Source organism: Rattus norvegicus, chromosome 7, assembly GCF_021556685.1.
Source record: "Rattus norvegicus strain SHRSP/BbbUtx chromosome 7, alternate assembly SHRSP_T2T, whole genome shotgun sequence".
Classification (NCBI taxonomy): domain Eukaryota; kingdom Metazoa; phylum Chordata; class Mammalia; order Rodentia; family Muridae; genus Rattus; species Rattus norvegicus.
In genome coordinates, this window is record NC_141540.1 from 116769434 (window position 1) to 116791302 (window position 21869).

At 47.8% G+C, this 21869-nt stretch overlaps 1 protein-coding gene across 4 annotated transcripts; it reads left to right on the forward strand.

Moving 5' to 3' along the window:
• Positions 1-2491: 2491 nt before the first annotated feature.
• Ly6l (lymphocyte antigen 6 family member L) lies at positions 2492-11438 on the forward strand. Of its 4 annotated transcripts, none has more exons than XM_087559103.1 (5): positions 2492-2623; positions 4837-4923; positions 5498-5656; positions 5751-5867; positions 7207-7837. In XM_087559103.1, the coding sequence occupies exons 3-5, from the start codon at positions 5575-5577 to the stop codon at positions 7428-7430; spliced, it is 423 nt and encodes a 140-aa protein (XP_087415229.1). In that variant the 5' UTR covers positions 2492-2623; positions 4837-4923; positions 5498-5574; the 3' UTR covers positions 7431-7837.
• The last annotated feature ends 10431 nt before the right edge of the window (positions 11439-21869 follow it).

Genomic DNA, 21869 nt, shown 5'->3' on the forward strand with positions numbered 1-21869 from the left:
GTTTTTTTTCTATTGCAGATTTGTCCTTACTGCTACACTGTCTCCTGTAAACTTACTTTGCCAAGACTCTGTAGTTTACTCCTAACCATCCCAGCACTCAGGAGGCACAGACAGGCAGATCTCTGAGAGTTCAAGGACAACCTGGTCTATAGAGTGACTTCCAGGACAGTGAGAGCTACACAAAGAAGCCAGGTCTCAGAAAAAAAGGTGGATGGGGTTTGGAGAACCCCATTTGGAGGCAGTCACTACTGAGCTCTCATATGTACCCAATAAAAAGGAAACTTGTTTCAAATTTGGCTCCAAATTGCCATAGTGGTCTTCTCACCACAGTACCTAACAGTGTAGCCAGTCTGAGGTTCAGCAGTCATGGGTAAGCGTCTTTGCCGGGGCCTTTTATATGAATAATGGGTTGGTGCTTCATGCTGGTTTGTGCCCAAACATAAGCACTAAATTCTTACCTTCACAACTATGTGGCTATTTTCATATACCTTTTTTTCTTGTTATTCTTGTGAGTTAGAGCTTGACAAAAGTCAGTCCATTTTGATTCTGAAAGCACTTGCTCTGTATCCCTATCCATCAGTGTGATGGGGCAAGACAGTCCTGAGGGCCCTCCATCTTGTACTCTTGCTAAGGACATTTCCAGCTTTGACTAGAATCTGATCTCCATGAGGGAGAATCCATTGAAAACCACCCCTCTCTATTCTAGGATGTCCTAGCTAACTGAGCTTTCATTAAAACTGCCTGTCTGTGTGAAACAAGCTCCCCACTGCCTACCTCCTGCCCCATGCTGGCTAACTAATCATCTTAGCTTCTGTTAAAATGGCCTGCTTTAAACTGCCGACTTCCTCAGAGCTTCTTGTGCCCGAGATGCCAGGATGTGGTTTCAGCCTTTACACTCTCTATTCTAGACACTGGGGGCCACAACTAGGTAACCACCACTTCGATGTAGTCCCAGATGTCTGGAATAAAGACTTGCAATTGGCTTTTCACTCGGTGTGAATGTGTGAGTGGCCATCTCTGGTGATCTCCCAGTAATATCTGTTACAGTGGCCTAGAAGACTACAGAAGCTTTGGACCTGCTGACATAAAAATTTAGCTCTCACCTCAAAGGGGATCGAAAGTAGTTCATTCTGAAGCCAAATATGAATGAGGGTGGTCTGGGGGAAAGCCTGAGTTTAAATTTGCTAAGTTATTTCTCTGATAGTAAAATGAGCCAATTCAAGTCAGATTTTTTTTAAAAAGTATATATATATATATATATATATATATATATATATATATATAATATTATTATATATTGACCCCCAACGACCAAGGCCAGAGATATCACTGGGAGGAAAGAAAGTCATAGAGAGAGAGAGAGAGAGAGAGAGAGAGAGAGAGAGAGAGAGGAGAGAGGAGAGAAGGAAGGGGAGCAGAGACCAAAATGTCTGGATTCTATAGGGAACAGCCTTTGGGGAAGGGCAACCAGCCTCTGGGCTAGAAAGTTCAGGGTTGAGGGCAGGGTAGGCCAGGTAAGGACTGAGGGATGCTGGGAGAATTTAGAGGCCAGGTCTGCTTTGGTATGTAAAAATATGCACCTCAGTTCCTTGTACCCTGGGTCTGAAAACAAACAACCCCAAGTTCCATGGATCAATACGATGAAGTTTTTATATTAAGGACAAAAGAAAAGCCCTAAATCGAGGTACTTCTCAACACGAGTTAAAACATCAGGTGAAGAGGTAACAGTGAATTCAGGACGCCTCTGCTATAGACTCCAGGTGGTGTCTGATGACTCCTGGTTGGAGGAAGCTGGGGTTTTATTAATGCATTCCTAAAGCTTCTGTTAGTCACAGGATGTTAGATTAGAGGAGCAGTGGCCATGGAATGACTGTTTAGGGTGGTAAAGATAAACAGCACTAACCTTGAGCCTGCAGCACTCTCACCTCTGCAGTCTCAGAAGTTCTGTTCTGTTACCAGCTTTGTAGATGATTCAGTGCAAGGTGCAGATCCTTTATTGAAACTTCCCTTCCAAGTCCTCACCCCCCCACTTCCTGGTACACATCTGGTTTGCCACCACTTAAGGCCTAGTAGAAAGAATATAATACCTGTGGCCTTGGTAAGAGATAGGACATTCTGGGTTGCTCCAAAGATTAGAACATTTTGTATCAGTGTCCTCCCTTCCGCCCTTGAAGAGAGTTACTCAGTTAATCACCTGGCCAAGAGACAGCCTTCATTCACTTAGACCTGTTAATCACCTGTCCAAGAGTCCACTGTTTCCCCCCAACCCAACCCCCCCCCCCACCGAGGGAAGGCTGATTCACCTAGAGTCATGCTACAATGGGATATGGTTCTGTTATAAAAAGGAACAGAGTACTGAATGGTGGGAACTGGGGGTGCGCCCTAGAATATGTGAAAGAAGCCAGGCACAGAAGGTGTGCACTGCTTGGCTCTGTTTACACAAAGTATTCAGAACAGATGAATTTATAAAGGTGGAGAGAAGATTGTCAGGGGTTGGGGGAGGGGGTGAAGAGTGGAGTGGCATTTCCTGTGGAGCAATGGAAAGGTGGGGTTACAGTCAGCACAGACACAGGAGGCTTTTTACCTGGGCACCGGAATTATGAACACATGTCCTGTTTGTACAGTAAGTGCCATTTCTTAAGAGCCATTTCTGCAGGCCAGGCTGGGCTCAGACTCATGCTCTTCCTGCTTGCATGACCCCAGTGCTGGGATTTCACGTTGTTGCACAACTACTACCTTAAGCTTAAGGTTTTTTCTCATGTCCAGGGACTCTGTTCCTTCTTGTAGTCTGGTTTAAGACACCATCACCAAATCTAGGTTGAAGGAGTTTTCCTGTTTGGTAACGACGACTGTAGTTTTGTTACTGAACGCAGTGGGTTTGTCCCAAAGAAACGGCTCAGGAAAGACAGGAAGAGAGGAAATGAGAGTCCCAACGCTCATCTTTCTAAACAAAGCAGGAGAGTAAGGGAGACTTTGCAGGCTGAGCTCCTATGTCAGGGCAGAAAAGGGCTCAGACTCAACCCCATTCATCTACAGAGAGGAGCTCCCTTAGAGGCAGAATTTAGCATGGCAGTCAGTAAGCTTAGGGTCTGGTGAGGAAGATAGGAGATTTGGGCTGGGTCTATGTGGCTTTCTTTGAAGGGCATTATCTGAAACAAACAAGCAACCTGAGGGAGGTGCAGCTTTCCTCCTTAAAAGCCAAAGAACTTGTTATTGAGTTACTGCTAAGCTCTTGGGGTGAAACTGTGGATGTACTTGGGTTTATTTTATTTTATTTCATTGGTATGATGTGTGAGGGAAGCATCACTCGATTCTGAATTTACCCAGCTACCCCAGCCCCAGCTGTGCAAACACTGTTCTCACCACAGACAGACAAGCCACGACCCTTACAAATCACCTGAGCATGTACAGGAGTATGAGCTTCGGGACTCTGCTCGCTCCCGTGCGGCTGTTTGTATTGTACTAGTTTTTGTTTTGTATTTTTGTTTCCCTTGAGACAGGATCTCAAGTAAATCAGGAACTTGCTAAGAACTTGAGGGTGCCCTGGAACTTCTGACCCTCCTGCCCCTGCCTTCAGACTCCTGGGATTACAGTCTTGTCCCACAAAATCCTGTGAATTTTGTGAATTTTAGTAGGAGCTGACCCTTGCCTTATTCCTTCCCTCCCTCTCTTCCCTGTCCTCCCTTCCTCCCTTCCTTCTCCTCTGTCTCTCCACCCTCCACCCTCCACCTCCACCCTCCACCCTCCACCCTCCACCCTCCACCCTCCACCCTCCACCCTCCACCCTCCACCCTCCACCTGACAATCTAAGTTGGAGCCCTGGGATTCACACAAGAGAAGGAGAATTCCTGTAAGTTGCCTTCTGACTTCCACACATGCACCTCTTACACGCACGTGTGCACATAAACATACAATTAATAAATAATAAATTATCAATTAATTAATAAATGAAATAAAAAAAACCCTCCTATTTTTAAGTCTAGAGTACCCTTCCATTTATTCAGGCCCACTTCATTTTTTTTCATGGCTTTTAATGTCCCTCTTGTGCCACTCTGTTTAAACTTATTCTGAGGTGTCCACTTCTTCTTTAGGTTACTTGTAAAAAGAAGTGTTCCCTTCACTTGGTCTTGCTCTTCATCAGTAATCTATAAATACCACACTGCCTTTGTGTGTTGACCTCATGTCCAGACTTTTGGCTGATTTTCCCCCCTTAGCTCTTCCTACTTTTTCCAGAACCTTACTGATGGTTCTGATTTTTCCAGGTAAACCCTTTAATAGAGGCTGTGGAGAGCAGGGCATGGAGAACACACACATGATCCCAGCATGGAAGGATCTCAAGTTCAAGGCCAGACTGGGTATAAGAGGGTTGGAGGCAAGAGCCAGGGAGCCTTGGGGGCAGAGTTAGTTCCTCTCGTTGACCAGCAGGTGGCGTTTCACCCCATGCGTTCAGTTGGTTGTCTCTGTACACCTCCATGCCCTGATCTCTTCTTATAGGAAATCATTCCAGTTGGGTAAGATCTGCTCTAATGGTCCCACTTTGTCTTAGGTGAACTTCATTAATAGCCCTGTGGCAATACGGCCGAGACATTAGGGACCCTAGGGACTCAGGACTTCAGCACATGAAGCTGCAAAATTTGAAGATTGAAAAGCTGCTTTGAATTTTCTTCCATTGCTTGTTCATGTTTGTGATGGTTTGTATGTGTGCAGTCCAGGGAGTGGCACTATTAGGAGTTTTGTCCTTGACTGAGGAGGTGTGTCACTGTGGGTGTGGGCTTTAAGACCCTCATCCTAGCTGCCTGGAAGTCAGTCTTCTCCTGTCTGCCTTTGGAATAACAGGTGGAACTTTAAACTCCTGGAGCCCCACGTCTGCTTGAATGCTACAACACTCCTGCCTTGATGATAATGGACTGAACCTCTGAACCTGTAAGCCAGCCCAAATAAATCTTGTCCTTCTAAGAGTTGCCTTGGTCATGGTGTTTGTTCACAGCAGTAAAACCCTAAGACATTGTTTCTGCTGTGTGGCCCAGAATGACCTTAAACTTATGTTTAGCTGTCTCAGCCTCCCGAGTGCTGGAATCACAGGCATACCCCACCTGGTTGAGCTATGTCATTTGAAATAAGGCTTCACGTTGGATAATATAACATATTGGTTTTTACTTTACAATGTAAGTAAACAGAACTGGCTGGATTCTGACAGTGTTTCCTTTCACCCAGAGATGGAGCCTTTATTGATCCACTTTGGTGGGGAAAGGCAAGACACTTGTTTTCTTTGTGAATAAAGAATCGGATAGTGAAGGAAAGGCAGTGTGGATGTTGGAAGTTGAGTAAGATGGGTACCAGGCAGACTAAGTAAGAAGATTCAGGTGAACACTGCAGCCTGGACCACCAGGGGGAGCCTCGGCCATGTGTAGTCCTGAATGAGTTATGGGGCAGGAAGCCTTTGAGGAGGGAATGCAGATTCCAGCAAGTGCTGCAGCTCCTCCCTCAAAAACCACAGTCTGGGCGCACTGGGCTGTTGCTGGGCACGGCCCCTGGCTGTGTGGGATCCAGGCACAATTGCCACTCCCAGGAGTCATGACCGGCCCGCTCCTGGTGCTCTGGGCATCTCTGGTGTCTGTGGAGCTCACCCGAGGCTTGATGGCCACTGTAGTGCCAGGTAAGGGCTGGACAGGGGTGGAGGAGGATGGGGAAGGGTGGGAGGGGCTTCTGGCCTGTGCTCCCCACCCACTGTCCCACGTTGTTGTCCACAGCACGAAATCTGAGCTGCTTCCAGTGCTTCAAGGTTCGCAGGGCCAGCCTGTGTCATCCCATGGAGTGCCAGCCTAGCGAAAAAGTCTGCGTGAGCAATGAGGTTCTTCTTTACACGAGTGAGTCTTTTCTCCGGCCTGGATATCTTCAGGCCGGTTGGCAAGGCAGGGTCCTGGTTCCACACTGCATCCTGTAGGTGCTGGACAATACGGGAAGGTGTTGTTTGAATGTGGCTGCTCTTTTTCTCGTCCAATTTCCGTGTCAATTCATATGTCACTGCCTCTAGAGCTCTCTCCTCAGGACAAAAGGTGTGATGTGACATAGAATTCCCAAATGATACAGGCAGGGAGGGATGGGTGTGGCAAGGCCACCCCCACATGTAGGGCATAACTCGGACTTGTAGAGGCAGTGGGACCTGAGGTAATATCAGCCTGAGGATACTGGAACAAAAGCCAACACTTTACTTGTCCCTTCTCCCTGGAAAGGAAAAAATATGAAAATGAGCACACCCATGGTGGAGGTAGTCACTTGGACCTGGATCTAGTTCCCTGGGGCCCTGCAGAGGCCTCAGAGTTACCTCCTCTCTGAGGTAAAAGTCCTGAGCCTTGTTACAGAGTAATTTTTAAACTTGAGGCATCTCCTGTTTCCTCAAGCCTATTGCTGAGAATAAAGGCTCGAGCTGGCCTAGGACAAACCCCTGGAAGGTGCAGTAGAGTTTGAGCCCCAGCAGGGCTGTCCTTCGCAGTAATATCCACAGGTACTTCAGGCTGCCTCTTAAGTGTTTCCTCCTTTTGTAGTTATGTTATGTCAGGTTAAAGCCACCATTTCCCAAGTGGAATTCTCCCAAGGAGAGCAGCTGGTTCTCACCAGTGGCAGTCCTGCCCTAGGGTCTCTTTTTCTTATTACTGAGAAGGGATTTGTTGTAGTTGAAGATTTGGAGACTTTCTGTAAGTTTTCTTAGCCTTTCACCTTTGTCCCTCCCCCCACCAACCCCAGATCAAAGATTTTAGTCAGTCGATCTTGAGCTGGGGAGTAACGACTGGTAGCCCTGTGCAGGGGTTGGGCTCTCAGGACTCCTTTGGGGCTAAGTGTTCTGGAAGATTCTGACACACTCACTAGGGGAGGACTGTTCTGGGCTTCCAAGGAGGCCACAAGCTCTGCTAGAACATCTTTAGCCATCCCAAGTTCTAGACCACCAAGTAATGTACTCTTTGGTAACCAGGTCTTTTCTGTTTTTGCCTACTCCACCTCCTGGGTCAGCAGGGGCTGTGCAGAGACCCCTCAGCTCTTTGCCAGGTTAGTGGTGACTCTGAGGAGCAGAGCTTCAGATACTCTGTGGGTCTGGGCTGTGAAAGGGCAGCAGCAGGGCCAGATCCAGCCATCCACACTGCATGCCCCCCTCCCATCCGCTCTAGCTTCAGGGTTCGAGGATCACACGCTGTCTCTGTTCTTCTGCAGGTACAAAGAGCAGGACTCAGATCAGCAAGCGCTGTGCCATCACTTGTCCCAACTCCAACGATCTCTTTGAGTGGTCAGTGAAAAATATTCAGGCCAGGATCACCAGACGATGCTGTTCGTGGGATCACTGCAACAGAGCACCTGACAGCTGGGAGGGGTTCAGAGCCTTACCAGGGAGGCTCCTGCTGCCAATGGGTCTGGGCCTCTTCTGCATCCTGTTGTGAGAAACATTGTCCTGGGATACCCTTCCCTGACACACACAGCCTCAAACCCCACCTTCATCCATTCCAGGACTTACAAGGCAAAGCACAGTCCCTGAGCTAGAAGGGAGGACACCATACCCTTTGCTTAGGACCCAGGAGCCTGCTCCTACCTAACATCCTGGCCCACAAAGAATAAAACCCTTCTGCTCCTCATGGAGATGGACAAGGAATTTTTCCAAAGCAGGCCACAGGCTTCTTCAAGAAAGCCCTGGACCTTTAGCACACGGTCAAGCACTATGAGAGGCAGATGGACTTGAAGAAGCCAGAGGTGCAGGACATTCTGACACTGCTCTTCCTGTGTCCCCTGTTCATGCACGGGAACTGGGACATCTCACTCCTCAGAGACAGTAAACTGCTGCTTCCCCACAGCCTGGCTCCTGATCCTTCAATGCCTCACTGCCCCAGGGACCCAGCTTTCAGTACAGCCTTCTATGGCTAGAGCAGCCAGGATCTGCAAGGAACCATCCAGACAGTTACACTCAACACAGAGCTGTCCCTGAAGCCTGAGGTCCAGCATAGGGAGAGAGGGTGAGCTTGCAATCCAAACTCAGATGTGGAGTCCAGGGAGGGCTGACTCACCACTGTATGAGGAAGGGGTGGGAACAGAATCTGGAGTGCCACAACACAGGAGAGAATGCCAAGGTGGTCTAAAAACACATCTGGTTGTGGCTTCACTGCAGAAAGTGAAGCCTGGTGGACATGACTAGTACCTGGCCTTGGAAGGGTTCCTGGGTAAGGGCAAAGGTAAGAAGCACAGAGAGCGGTGAGGAGACTGATTAAGGCTGGTCAGGCCGAGTGGGCTCTACTGGCCATGAAGTGCCTGCCCAAGAAAACAGGGAGGTTGCTGGGAGGCCCATGGTATGGGACAGATGTATTATTCTATCCCTGCTGTGACCACATGGCTAGTCAGCAACAACTTAAGGAAAAAGTATTTGGCCCATGGTTTGCCCCATCATGATAGGGAAGGCACTATGGAGCCCAGCCCCCTGCAGTGAGAGTGCAGGGTGTTGACTTTAGAATGGACTAGAAAGCTGAGAGGGGGAGTTGGGACCAGGGTCCAGGTGAAAACTTCAAGCCCGCACCCCCAACCTCCTGAAAGTTCCACAGCCTCCCAAAACACTCCTACCAGCTGGTGGAAAAGGTTTAAAACCTGACCCTGTAGGGGACATTTCTGATTCAGTCCCAGCCTTTGGGTGTGTGTGGGTTCTTAGTCCCAGATCCTTACATCTGACCACTCTGGTCCACACACACCTGCCTGCTTCCCTGACCCTGCTCTCCAGGTTCATGTACTACACTCTCAGCTGAGGTGGCTGGGGGTGGGGAGTACATTATAACCTCCACCCAGGACCCTGCAGTTTCTTCCTAACCAGTGATTGATATATCCCATAGCCCTTCAGTGGTCCGGCATCTGTGTTCCCAGGGTCCCCGACTAAAGCAAGACCTTCTCTGCAGTTCTGGGTTTTCACACAGAGTTTAGTCCCACTCACTCCCCACACTGACCACAGTAGTGCCAAATCCACTGCTTAGTGACCCAGGGGAGGGGTCATGGATGCTGGGAGTCTCTGGGTACCAGGCCTCGGATATCCTCCTTGGTTTATGCTAAGGAAGCAGGTACTAAGAGGACCATCTTGCCATGATAGCATGGGCTGGGTACCTCCTTGGAGCCAAATTGTCTTGAAAAATATTACATACAAGTGTCACCAGGGTCCGTTGCAGGCGAAGCGGGTATTTGAGATCAACAAGGCCTTTCTCAGCCTAGATGTGCTTGATCGAGGTTCTAAGGTGCCCAGCCAATCAATAGTCATCAATATTCAAACTGAGACAGATGCCTTGGAGTTCTTGGTCTCATACATCTATGTCTCACATAAGTGGGCGAAGAGAGAATGCAAAATTTACCAAGAAAAGAGCAAGTAAGACTCCCAGCATGGAGAGGAGCCAGGGAAGACACTGTGAGTAGCCTTGTGGAGAGGCTCTTTTCAAAATAAGAATTGTAGATAGAAGTAGGCAAAGATTAGGGTAGTTTTAGTGAAATGGATTAATTCTCCAGACACAGCCTAGGCCAAGACAATGCCTCCCCAGTGCAGCCAGGAGAGAATCTCGCACCATTTGCCCAACTTAGAATAATCGCATGGCAAACCCTCCTCCGGTCCATAGCTGACTCGCTTCTTTATCTACTCACTTCGATGCACGAGCTTGTCACAATAATCTTGACAGGTGCTGCCAGTCACAGCACTGCAGGTAATGCTGGTCCCCGACTTTGGCTTTTGTTTTCTCCTCCCTGGTAAATTATTCTCTCTATGTGCCATGATCAGATTGTAGTTTTACCATAGAACTTTTGCCTGTAGTGCCTATGGACAGCTGACTGCAATATCACTGGTGAGTTGATCCCTAGGGGAGCTCATCCACCCAACCTCCGTATCATTTACTCTACACCCTTTGGAGTTGTGCCTAAGTTCCTCTTCTGGACAGAGCCAGCAGCTACTTGGTGGTAGTAAAAATGGATTTGTAGTCATGTGCCACATGTTAGACAAGAGGTTAAACTAAAGGTCAAACAACCATGACCATACAAATGGCAGAGGAAGCCATACACAAAGCACCTAATAGCCTGAGTGTGGCAGGAAGCTTTCAAGGCTTTAACTCAAAACTCAGTTGCAAGCCTTTCATTTCAGCCACTCAGGAGGCAGAGGCCCATGGATAGGAAAAGTTCAGACAGCAGTGGCCACCACCAAACCAAACAACAAATGCCTAAGGTCTGAGGGAAGGGAACTCACATCTCCAAGTGGATGGGCTGAGGTCTGCCCACCCAGACTGCAGTCAACTCTGGGCTGCCTTCGCTCTTTTTCCTGTGAACCCGATTTGACTTCTTCATGGGTGGAAAGTGTCCTTGCATGCTGTCTACAGCTCCAGGTCTCCAGCCAAAAGGAGAGAGTTGAGATAACAGCAAAATGGCTGAAGCAATCAAGGGATGGGTCTTTGGGAAGCAATCCCATCACAGGGCTTCAGGCCAGCAGTGGGTCCAAACATTACCGAGGCTTAGGAAATTGAGTTGATCGGTGCCATCATCCATAGCAGGTGGATTAGTACCTGCAACACAGACCACAGTGTCTGCTGAAGCAAAGGCACTGGTCCATCACAGTCAAAAATGTTCAGCTTCACAGCACCAAATTCACTTCTTAGACTAAATAAAGACTGTGCAAACCTCAATAACAAGGACAAGAATGCTTGTCTTAGTCAGGGTTTCTACTCCTGCACAAAACATCATGACCAAGAAACAAGTTGGGGGGAAAGGGTTTATTCAGTTTCCACTTCCACATTTCTATTCATCACCAAAGGAAGTCAGGACTGGAACACAAGCAGGGCAGGAAGCAGGAGCTGAAGCAGAGGCCATGGAGGGATGTTACTCACTGGCTTGCTTCCCCTGGCTTGCTCAACTTGCTCTCTTATAGAACCCAAGACACCAGCCCAGGAATGGTACCACCCATGATGGGCCCTCCCACCCTTGATCACTAATTGAGAAAATGCCTTACAGCTGGATCTCATGGAGGCATTTCTTCAAGGGAGGCCCCTTTCTCCGTGATAACTCCAGCTTGGGTCAAGTTGACACACAAATCCAGCCAGTACAGTGCGCAATAGATGTGAGGTGGTTTGAGAGAGAGACATCCCCCATAGGCTCAGGAATTGTGAGCTTGGTTCCCGGTTGGCAGTGATGCCAGAGATGGAACACTTAGGCAGTGCAACCTTGCTGGAGGAAGTATGTCCTTTGGGGGACAGGTTTTCAGAGTTCATGGTCTAATTCCACTTCCAAACCATCCCTGCCCCTCCCTCTCCTCCTTCCCACCCCCTGCATTGTGTTTGCTATTGACTGTGTGACCGCTCTGCTCCCTGTTCCAGATGCCTGCTGCCATGGCTCTCCTGCCATTCTAGACTCTTCTTCTGGAATTGTTAACCCAAATAAAGTCTTTTTGCTGTAAGTTGCTTTTGCCCAGGATGGTTTATCACAGAAACAAAAAGAGACTGATAACATATGCCAGGGCTGAGATGACATGGAAGATGGGATGCTAAGAAAACATAGCATCTTCACACACACACACACACACACACACACACACATGTATATGGGAAATGTGTATATATATATATTTTTGTATACATATACACATACATATACTATATAGACACATATAGATACATATGCACACACATACACACATACACACACACACGCACACACATGTATATGGGAAATGTGTATATACATATATACATATACACATATATATATACTATATATAGACACATGTAGACACATTCGTGCACACACATATTTATATACATATATGTATATGGGAAGTGCATATATATATAAGTGTATATATACACATACACACATATATACACTACGTATAGACACATATAGACACATATGCACACACACACACACACACACACACATTTACATGATTTAGGTATGCATGGGAAATCGTAAAGCTTACCAAGGTAATAGGACATAAAATAATGTCTAGATGTAAGCAAATTATGTAAAGATACCACTGCCATTAAAGGAAAAAAGGGAAAAAAGGGTCCAACATCAGTTCGGAAGTGACAGCTGACTTGAACACAGACAGAAGAAACAGGGAAGACATGAGCAGCTTAACACCTGAAATCCTGATGAGTGTGTAGCAGGTCTGGGGGAGGTAGTGGAGAAATAGCATGGGCAGAAAGAAACATTAGAGGAAATGACAGCTGGGGGTGCGGGTGGAGGTGGGGGTAGCTCAGTGGTGGAATGGCTCACCCAGCCTGTGAGACTCTGAGGTGGATCCCTGACCCAAGGAAGAAAGACAGGCAAGAAAGTAGGAAATTTTTCTCATCTCAGAGAAAGGCATAAGTAAATGCTTGAGAGGTCCAGAATCCATGAACTCTAAACAGATTAAATCCACATGTGTTAAAGAAACACATACATGATGTACCACATATCATAGTCACAAGCTACAGGTTTTAATGGAGAGAAGTTGAGACATAAGGGAAGGTCATGGCCATGCTAGCCCTGGACAGAGCGGTGGTGGGAGTATGGGATGGCATTCAGAGGGCAGGCACAGAGACGAGACCTCACATTCCTAAAGGGTGGAGGTCATCGAAAAAGTCAAGTCTGAGGTCCTGCTCTGAATTTAAGAGGCATGGGTAGGACAAGCTAGTGAGGTGAAGCCTAGAGGAGGTGTGGGGAGCAGGTGTCAAAGAATGGGGAGAAGCCGAGAAGGTTCTGCAAACAAGGATTGGGGTTGTGTTAGGTTTTAATTTTGTGAGTTTGATAATTCCTCTGTAGTTATGTGAAATGTCAGTGTTTGGGAAATGAACATAAAGAGTACAGAATAATTCTTACACTTCTCTCGTTTTCTTTTGTTTTTTCAACTTTTTTGCTTTGTTTTTAGAGTCAGGGTCTCATATAGCCAAGGCTGGACTTGAACTTCTGATCCTCTGCCTCCGCCCAAATACAAGGGTTATGGGTGTGGGGACTAGGCATCGAGCTTTCTTGCAATTATTTTTTAAAAAAATAATAAATCTAAGGTTATTTCAAAATAAAAAATGAACCCCTTAACTGAATATTAACCTTTATAGTTCCCAATAAACATGCTGCTCAGGCTTCCAGATAGAAGTCAGATTTTTCTCAATCATCCCTTCAAGCTACTTTACAAATGTTCTCAAGGGAAATGTGTTGAATCTGAGAAACTGGAGCTGCATTTTTTTACTATTAATTTCCAATTTAAAGCTCTGGGGCGATAAGATCTGGACACTTTGAATGGAAGCAGTGAACTGGAAGGTCACCACTGAGCTTCCTCTTCACAGACCTGACTGAGCCACCCAGGGGCATTTGGTCACCTGCACTGTGAGGACCTGAGGGGCCCACCTGACCAGTTTGTGTTGTTGATAAAACAAACTGCCCTCAGGGTCCTCAGTACTTGATCCCACCCCCTCAGGGCTGGGCTGGGAACACTGCTCATCCCAGCCAAGCACATCCTTAGGTGTCGTTAAGAACCCAAGCTCAGGCTAAAGCTGAGTGGAAAAGCGGGCTGGTGCTAGTTCTAGGTGCTGTGTAACTCAGCTGTCCCTCCTGCCAGGCCCCAGGGGGTGCAGCTTAAGAAATCTGGGAAGGTGCCTCCTGGTACCTTCTTTTCTCTCCCAGGGCCCAGCCAGGTTGGGAAAGGGGTTGTGGTTGTCTTTTGGTACAGTGACTCAGGCAGAGAACAAGGATCCATTGAAAACACCCAAATGACCTGAGGCAGGGATGGGGTGGGGGATGTTCATGGGAGGAGCATCCCATGTTGCATCCAAGGAATATCCAAGGAGAAGAATGTTGGCTTCACCACATACCTCATAAAAGGGCCTGTGTGGTCCATTAGCCTTAGAGGGAGAGTAAAGGTACAGGCAGGTTAGGGTAGAGGGTTGTGCGAAACCAAAAGAGCTACATTGTTATTAAAGGAGCAACATTGTTATACATTGTTACTAAGTTTCTTGCCTTACAAGGTAAGTTTGTTTCCTTAACTTAATGAATTCTGCAGAGTATTTTAACCGATGTTGAACTTGTACCCTGTGAAGAATATCCACCCCCCAACAGCCCCCCACCCCATAGCCTTGTTAAACTCCCAAACGCTGTGATGTCGCCCCTTCCACCAGATATACTTTTGCACTTATCTAACCCACAGGCTGCCTTGAACCCTGAGTTGCCTTCTCTTCTGTCCAGATGCTAACAGCCAATTATCTTAACATCTGTTTTCTGTCAACCCTAACCCTTCATCAGTAAAAGGGATCTCAAGGCCTATGAAAGACCGCTCTCTGGAATACCCAGGAGGGGCAGCTGTCTGGCCAATCTAAATAAGGCTTGCTTAGTCAGACAATTGTACAAATGTTTGTTTCTCAGGTCAAACAGTTGGTTTCTTTAGAATGTGAGGCAAAGTCATTTCATAGAGGAACAGTTACTTTAAGAACCATCTAGGCAGACATTCATTGTTCAAGTACATTTGGTGGCATTGTCCCAAGGGGAGATAAGCTTGTAGCCTTAGTCCACAGGGATAGATGTCAGCTTCTGGACTAAGATGCTCAGGGCTCAGGGTAGAATGCCCATGGGAGAGCTGTGACTGCAGCCCGCCCTCCCAGACAATAGCCTTCAGTGCCACAGTTTGCCACACTAACTCTCATAGCCTGCAGACCCATCTTCAGAGCATAAACCACCCAAGCAACATCATCATTAGTGAACTCCCAGAGTGCCTTACCTAGGCAACTCTGGAGAGGGTAGGCTGGCTTTTGAGCCAGAGGCTCCTCTGAGCTCCTTCCTGGTATCCTGTCTCTTCTTGGATACAAGGACACCAGCTTGGGTAGACTTCCTCTTTGCACACCCAACTGTAGACCCACAAGTTCCTTTCTGCTACCTCTATCTGAGGCCTGGTTGTTTTCTTTTTCTTTTCTTACTTGTTTTCTGCCAACAAGTTCTTACCCTATAGCTTAAGTTGGCCTGGAAGTTGGAATACTTCTGCCTCAGCCTCTTGGGCATTGGGATTACACTCCTGTTTCCCCATGCCCAATTAGCAAACCCCAATTATTTAGACTGCTGCTTATAAGGACCACCCATGGGACAGAGAGGTCAGAACAGCAGTGATAGGCTTTTTAGGATGGAGTCAGCATGGGGGCTTTCCCGGATCCAGAGGGCTCAGATAAAAAGAGAATTCATGTTCATGGTCTTGGTTCTATGGAAGGAGTCCGGGTATCAATAACCTCCGAGCTGTTAATCCAGAGGTTGAGGGTTACTTAGGTCCTAAGGCTTCTGGCTACTGTTCAGGGTTGACACTCAGGTCTAGAGGGCCCATGCTGTGTTTGAAGGTTCCTCTCCCCTGGCTCTGATTCTTTCAAGACCAGCAGAGGCAGAGATGGCCTCTCTGTACCACCCACAGGTTCCAAGTCCACCTAGTTAGGCTGTGCCTCTAATTCATTAAGTCAGGGCCAGTAGGATGGCACCCACTTCCTGACTCCCCCAAAGCCTGTGGCACTGCCTGAGGCATTTCTGCATACTGGTGGCTAGGCTAGTTTAAAAACCATTTTGAAATGTGACTATCTAGTCCAAGCATGTGCCAACAGCCATGTGGATACCCCATATACAAATGGTGCTAAGTCTTTCTACACCGGAGGGTGCTGGCTCCTGCTGTGGACAAGACAGCAGCAGCCCCCTTGACTGCCACTGCCAGTGGGCCTGTTTCCCTGCAGTTTTCAAGGAAGGCTGGAGGACAGGAACCACATGGTTTCTTTTCCCATTCTGATGTGCCCCTGTCACCTTGCTTTGCCCAGCCACCCTCTCAGTGCCAGCATTCTCCTGTCTCTAGCAAGGATGTTGCTCTCACTGGCATTGGGATGACTGGGTGTGAAAGCTGGTGAGAGCCAGATTCATCCAGTTCATCCTTCTGTCCCCAGGACCTGCAGCAGCAAAGTCCTCAGGTGAGCTCTGACAGGCTCAGCCCTGGGGACTTGGACACACTGAGCTCCTGTCTCACCACAGTTGCCATTGTTCCTGAGGAACCACAGCCTCTTTTATTTACAAGACACACTCCTTGGAGTTCATGGTGGTGTTGAGATCCTTCCACAGTTCTGACCTCCCCTTATGCCACCAGCCAAGTGAGTTCCTTGTCTCACTGTGAACAAAATTCCTGGAAATATAGCACGCCTGCTTGACCACGGGCTAATAAAACTTCAGTGATTGTAGAGAGGTTGGAGTGTTGCAGGTCCAGGCCCAAATTACAAATTTTCTTGGGCTTTTGGGACCCCTTAATAGCCATTTATTATTGGCCTCTTGTATGTGACTTAGCTTCTTTATGACTATTAGGAAAATCATTTGGGATATACACAGATCAACTAAGAGACTAAACATGTCATCCAAGCCTGTTGGAGGCCAAAACCTGAGATTTATCACAGGTTTGCTTTGGTATGTCTGCTCAACGTGTCCACTGATGTATTTGAGGAGTTTTGGGGGGTGGAGTTTTTGGGGGTGGGGAGCACCACAGAAGAGAATGTTTTGACCCAAGGTTTCTCTGTGTAATCCTGGCTGTCCTGGAACTCACTCTGTAGACCAGGCTGGCCTCGAACTCTGAGATCTGCTTGCCTCTGCCTCCTGAGTGCTGGGATTAAAGATGTGTGTCACCACTGCCAGACTTTGAAGAGTCTTGATTTAAGATTCTCTTGATTTGGGGCTGGAGAGGTGGCTCAGCGGTTAAGAACACTCACTGCTCTTCCAGAGATCCTGAGTTCAATTCCCAGCAACCACATGGTGGCTTACAGCCACCCTTAATGGGATCTGTGGCCCTCTTCTGGCACACAGGTGTATATGCAGATAGAGCACTCATACACATAAAAGAAAGATTCTCTTGATTGGCTATTATAAAATCCCATGAAACTGTTACCACATTGACCATGGGTGGTGCTTAGGGTAACTGGCAACTGCTCCTTGGCCATGGTCACTCACATTTGATTCCAGAATAAGCTAGGTAAGAGCTGCCCTTTGGCACTGATATCCTGGAGAATGGAAATAAAGTGCAGACTAATTACAAAATAAACTGGCCCCTGTTTATAGTCCAAGGGTGTGCCAACAGTTCATGTGGTCACCTCTAACACAACACTGGATAGAGGAGATAGACTATGCCACCACTGACCCAACAGCTTGCACTAGATGCCTGTGAAGAACAGCTGCGTGGCCAGAGGGTGAGCAGACCCTGGGGCCAGGGTCTGGGCTCCTTCCTGTACTGTCTCTGTCTTGCCCTCACCAATAGTAGCACTTGTAAGGCTGAGGCTGTTTTGCTGCAATGATAAAAACAAAGTTTAATCTCAGACAGACTAAGCCCCAGCACCCATCCCTCAGTTTGTGAAATGGGCACATATTTGTGAAGAAGACTCTGTTAGCTCCTGTGGGTGCACACAAGCCAGGGAGGGACCAACCTGGGGCCAGGCACTGAGGCTGGGGAAGTCACTGCCCTCTGCAGACACACACAGGACCCAGAACTAGCCAGGCTTCTGGAGTGCTCACTCCCAGGACACCTGCAGAGTTTGAATGACTGGCCACCCTGCCCCACCCTGCAACTTCAGACCTATGGCCTCAATGTTGGCCTTCTTGTCTCCTTCCAGAAAGACTTGTTCCTTTTCAAAGCCCCGAGTCTCTAGACTATAGAGACCTGCTCCCTCTTGTGTCCAGGTCTGGAAAGAACGACGAATACCAACAGGACCTGTATCTATAACTATGCCAGAGACTCTCCCTTCTAGGTCATTAGCACTGAGGTCCTGTGCTGCTCCAAGAACCTGTGACACTGGGTCCCCAGCACCAGAGCATCTAGAACCCTGAGTTGACCTCAGCTTGGGTCTGGGCCTCCTTCATTAATGTCCCTTCCCCTCTCTGATTGAACTGGGTGGTGGGATCTGTCCTCTATGGGAAAGATCCCTGGTGAGAGGATGTCTGGTCCTTTTCATTGGTCCCATAGTCCTGAAAGTGTCTGGAGCCTTAAAGTGTGTTTTCTTCCCCTAGTTAGAAATTCTTCTTGTTGATTGGACACAAGCCAGGGTCATCTGGGAAACAGGCAACTTCTGTTGAGAAAATGCCTTCATTAGATTTGCCCATAAACAAGTATGTGAGGTATTTTCTTGTTTAATGGCTGACATGGGAGGACCCAGCCCACATGGGTGGTGCCACCCAAGGTGGGGGGTCCTTAGTAGTATAAGAAAATAGTCTGAGCAAGCCCTGAGGAGCAAGTCAGTAAGCAGCATTCGTCCATGGTCTCTGCTTCAGTTATTGCCTTCAGGTTCCTGCCTTGGCTTCCCCTGAGGACTGTAATCTGTAAGCCAAGTAAACCCTTTCCTCGCCAGGACGATTTCGGTCTTGGTGTTTTACCTCAGCAATAGAAAACTGACTAAGACACTCCCTGTGGAGGAGCCTTATCTAACAAAGCTGTCATCTTATCAACCAGGGGGGTCTCGGTGCCTGTCCATGGGACCAGGTTTTACACATGCACATGCATGTTCACACACACACACACACACACGCACACATGGCCCAGCTGAGGAAACATTGGTACAGCAGTCAGGAACCTGCCTCACAGTAAGCACTGTGTGCAATCTGAGGGTGAGTGCTCAGTTATTGGGCATCGAGGAGCCCTCTGTCCCAGGGACTGACACACTACACTGCATGGAAACCATGATAGTCCAGGAAGGGGATAGGGATGGGAGGCAGAGGCTTGGCTTCTTCAGAGCATGCCCAGATCATGGCAAGTTCATATAGACAAGTTTATATGCCCTGGCCCTAAGCAAGCTAACATTCCTGCCCAGAAGACAGTAGCTCTCATCTGAGGGGCTACCTGAGGCACCTCCGCCCCCTCAAACACCCTGTAGACATGTAAATCCTTACCGTGTGAGGAGATGGCTCAGCATCCCTAGATTGCATAAGAAAGACTGTACCCAAATTGCATGTGTGGCGGTGGCACCATCAGGACATCATTTCCCCAGGGTTGAAGCAGCAAGGGTAGCCTGAAGGAGCAATATGGGATCCCAGGGGAGAGAGGTTTCTCTCTAGGGTCAGCTGTGCCCTCTTGGACTCCTACTGAGAATGCCCAGAGGTTCATTCACATCCATCACAGGGCTCTGGAACTCCAACCCCCAGCTGGTCCAAGATTCAGATGCCTAGGCTGAGTCCATAGCAGTAGAAATGTCGGTCCCCACTTTCACTGCAGCTGGGGGTCCCCGAAGCAGTGTGCACGCTTCATGTTGCTGCCCACATTTCTACCGCACTGTGAGGCCCTTCTCCAATAACGCCTCACTGGTTTCCAGGTCACCCTGGGATCTGGATTCCTCCAACACTTCCCTGTGTCTGACCAGGCAGACAAAGAGCAGCTCTGCACTGAGTCTTTGCCTGAAACCCTACAACCCTTGATGATGTTGGTCAGCTCCCTGCCTCTTCCCAATTTGTAATGTGTTCCATGTTCCTCGAGGTGTCTTGTCTCAATTTCAGTAAGATGCACATATCAAAACACTCCCCCGGAGCCATTTTGAAGTGTCTAGTTCACTGGCATGAGCGCTCTGGCACTGCTGTGACACCATTGCTACTGACTGCCTCCAGGGCTCTCCCGCCCTTCTGAATGAAAACTGCTTCCCGCCCTTGGCAATCACATTCCAGGAATGTAGCTTCTCTAAGGCCCTCCTATGGCTGGCATCACACAGGGCTGTCATTTTGTGACTCACCATAACGTTTTCAAGGTCCCTCCCTTTCCATGTATCATATTTTCCTTCCTTCTTATGACTGGGTAGTATCCTGATCCATTTTGTGCTGCTATGACAGAGTACCTGAGGCTGAGGCTCTGAAAAGAAAAGAGGCTTTTTTTTCTTTTTTTTTAGCTTACAATTCTGCAGGTTCAGGAGTGAGATGGCTGTGTCTGCCAGACATTAACAGACTGGTTTCAGGAGAGGTAATCAAGAATCAATCCTCCAGAAAGACCTGCCTTCCTACCAGGCTTCATGACTTACTGGTCCCACTGCCTGGCAGCATCTAAAACCAAGCTTCTAGCATTCAGACCTTTGAAGGACAGCCTCACCAACCACAGCATAAGCGTGTACCTTATGCATACACATCCTATATATGCATTCCTCCAGTGATGGGCATTTGGCTTACCTCCACCTTTTGTTGTGGCCACTACATACAAAGGTATGTACTGACTGTATACACAGGCAAATGCCTAGCCAATGCCCTGCTTTCAATTCTTTCCGGGCATGGAAGCAGTTTGAATGATATAATAATTGTTAATTCCCCACCCCCTACGCAGCTGCCCCATTTTCCTTTCCCTCCAACAGCACAAAGCTTCCAATTTTTTCACCTCCTCACTTACACCATCAGTTTTCACAGTGGCTATTCTAATGGGTGTTATTTGAGAGTCACATTTTCCAATTATATTACTTTCTGCATCACTGGGAGCCAAGAGTCCCAATCAAGGCAGCTGAAGAGAGGAAAGGCCAGCTTTATTCACTTACAGGGGCTCAACCATCATGGTGGGAAAGGGCGTTGTGTAGTTGTGGTTGGTCAAGAAGCAAAGAAATGGGAACACACACTGCTAGTTTACCCCCTTTTCTCTTATTCCATCAGAGTCCGTATCCCATGAGACGATGTGTAGACTTAGATTTTTCAAAACCTACTTTAATAAGGCTTTTTAAATGCTTTAACCTCCCTTCTAGCCCACCACCCACCACAGGTAGTGGAGAGAAAAGGTTAACAGCAAAGGAGGATGAGGACCTGCTATTTCTTTGGGGCGATTCTAATCTGCCTTGTCAGGATATCAGCAATTCAGTTCAGGAGTCAGCAGCAGTAGCTTAAGCCACTCTCAAACACCACTCAGGAATCAGCAACTGTCGTTAGATACAACAGAAACCAAGAGGCTCAGCCAATCAGCCCAAGTCTGAGAAGCATCAAGAAGCTGCCCCAGTATCCAGAGATGTCCTTTGAAGTGTGTCCCTCTACAAAGTCACAACAAACGATGATCAGTGAAGAAGGCAAGGTGAGTCAATGCCACACTGTGTCACCCACTGTCTGTTGGGTTACACTTATACCTGTTCCCAACATCCCGTGTCCTCTCAAGCGTCTGCTCTAGCAAAACATCTCATGCCCTTTTCCAGGTAGCTTCCAGAAAAATACCACATGTCTGCTCTCAGCAAAACACAATGTGTCTGCCTTAACAAAACTTCCTCTGATAGGACAGTTTCCAGGTCATCACATGAAACAATTGAATCTCTAAAGAACCCAAGCATTTGCACTTCAATGGTGCCCCCCCCACACACACACACACACATTCAGGGCAGCTCTTGCAGACACATCCAGACATGTACCTTCTGGGCAACTTTAGATCCAGTCAAGCTGACAATGGAGATGAACCATCATGCTAACTACAAGCAATGCTAGGTGTCTTCTGTCTGCTTATTTGGTTACTCCTGCATGTTTCTTTGTTTCTTTATTGTTGAGGGATGGCAGCTCTTTACATTGTATCAGTACAAACCTCCATTCAGACACGTGGTTTAGAAGGATCCCTTCCATTCCTTACCTCTGGGTAAGCAGAGAAAGGAAGATGCTGATGCTGTACCGGGCTAGCACTGAGACAAATGACCTCAATCTTCAGGCATGCATCTGGGCCTCCTTACAGAAGATCAACCGACTAGGCTGCTGACTGCTGATGTTCCCTCATAAAGGGAGAAGGAAAGCCATCACCATGCTGGGTACAAACTCTCCACTGCTTTTACAGTCCTTGCTCACACTCTTGAACTAAGCCCAATAAATTCATTGGCTCTTCAGGGGAAGTTTGGTGGACTCAAACTTTGGTTTGTAACAGAGACCTTAGAAGGTGG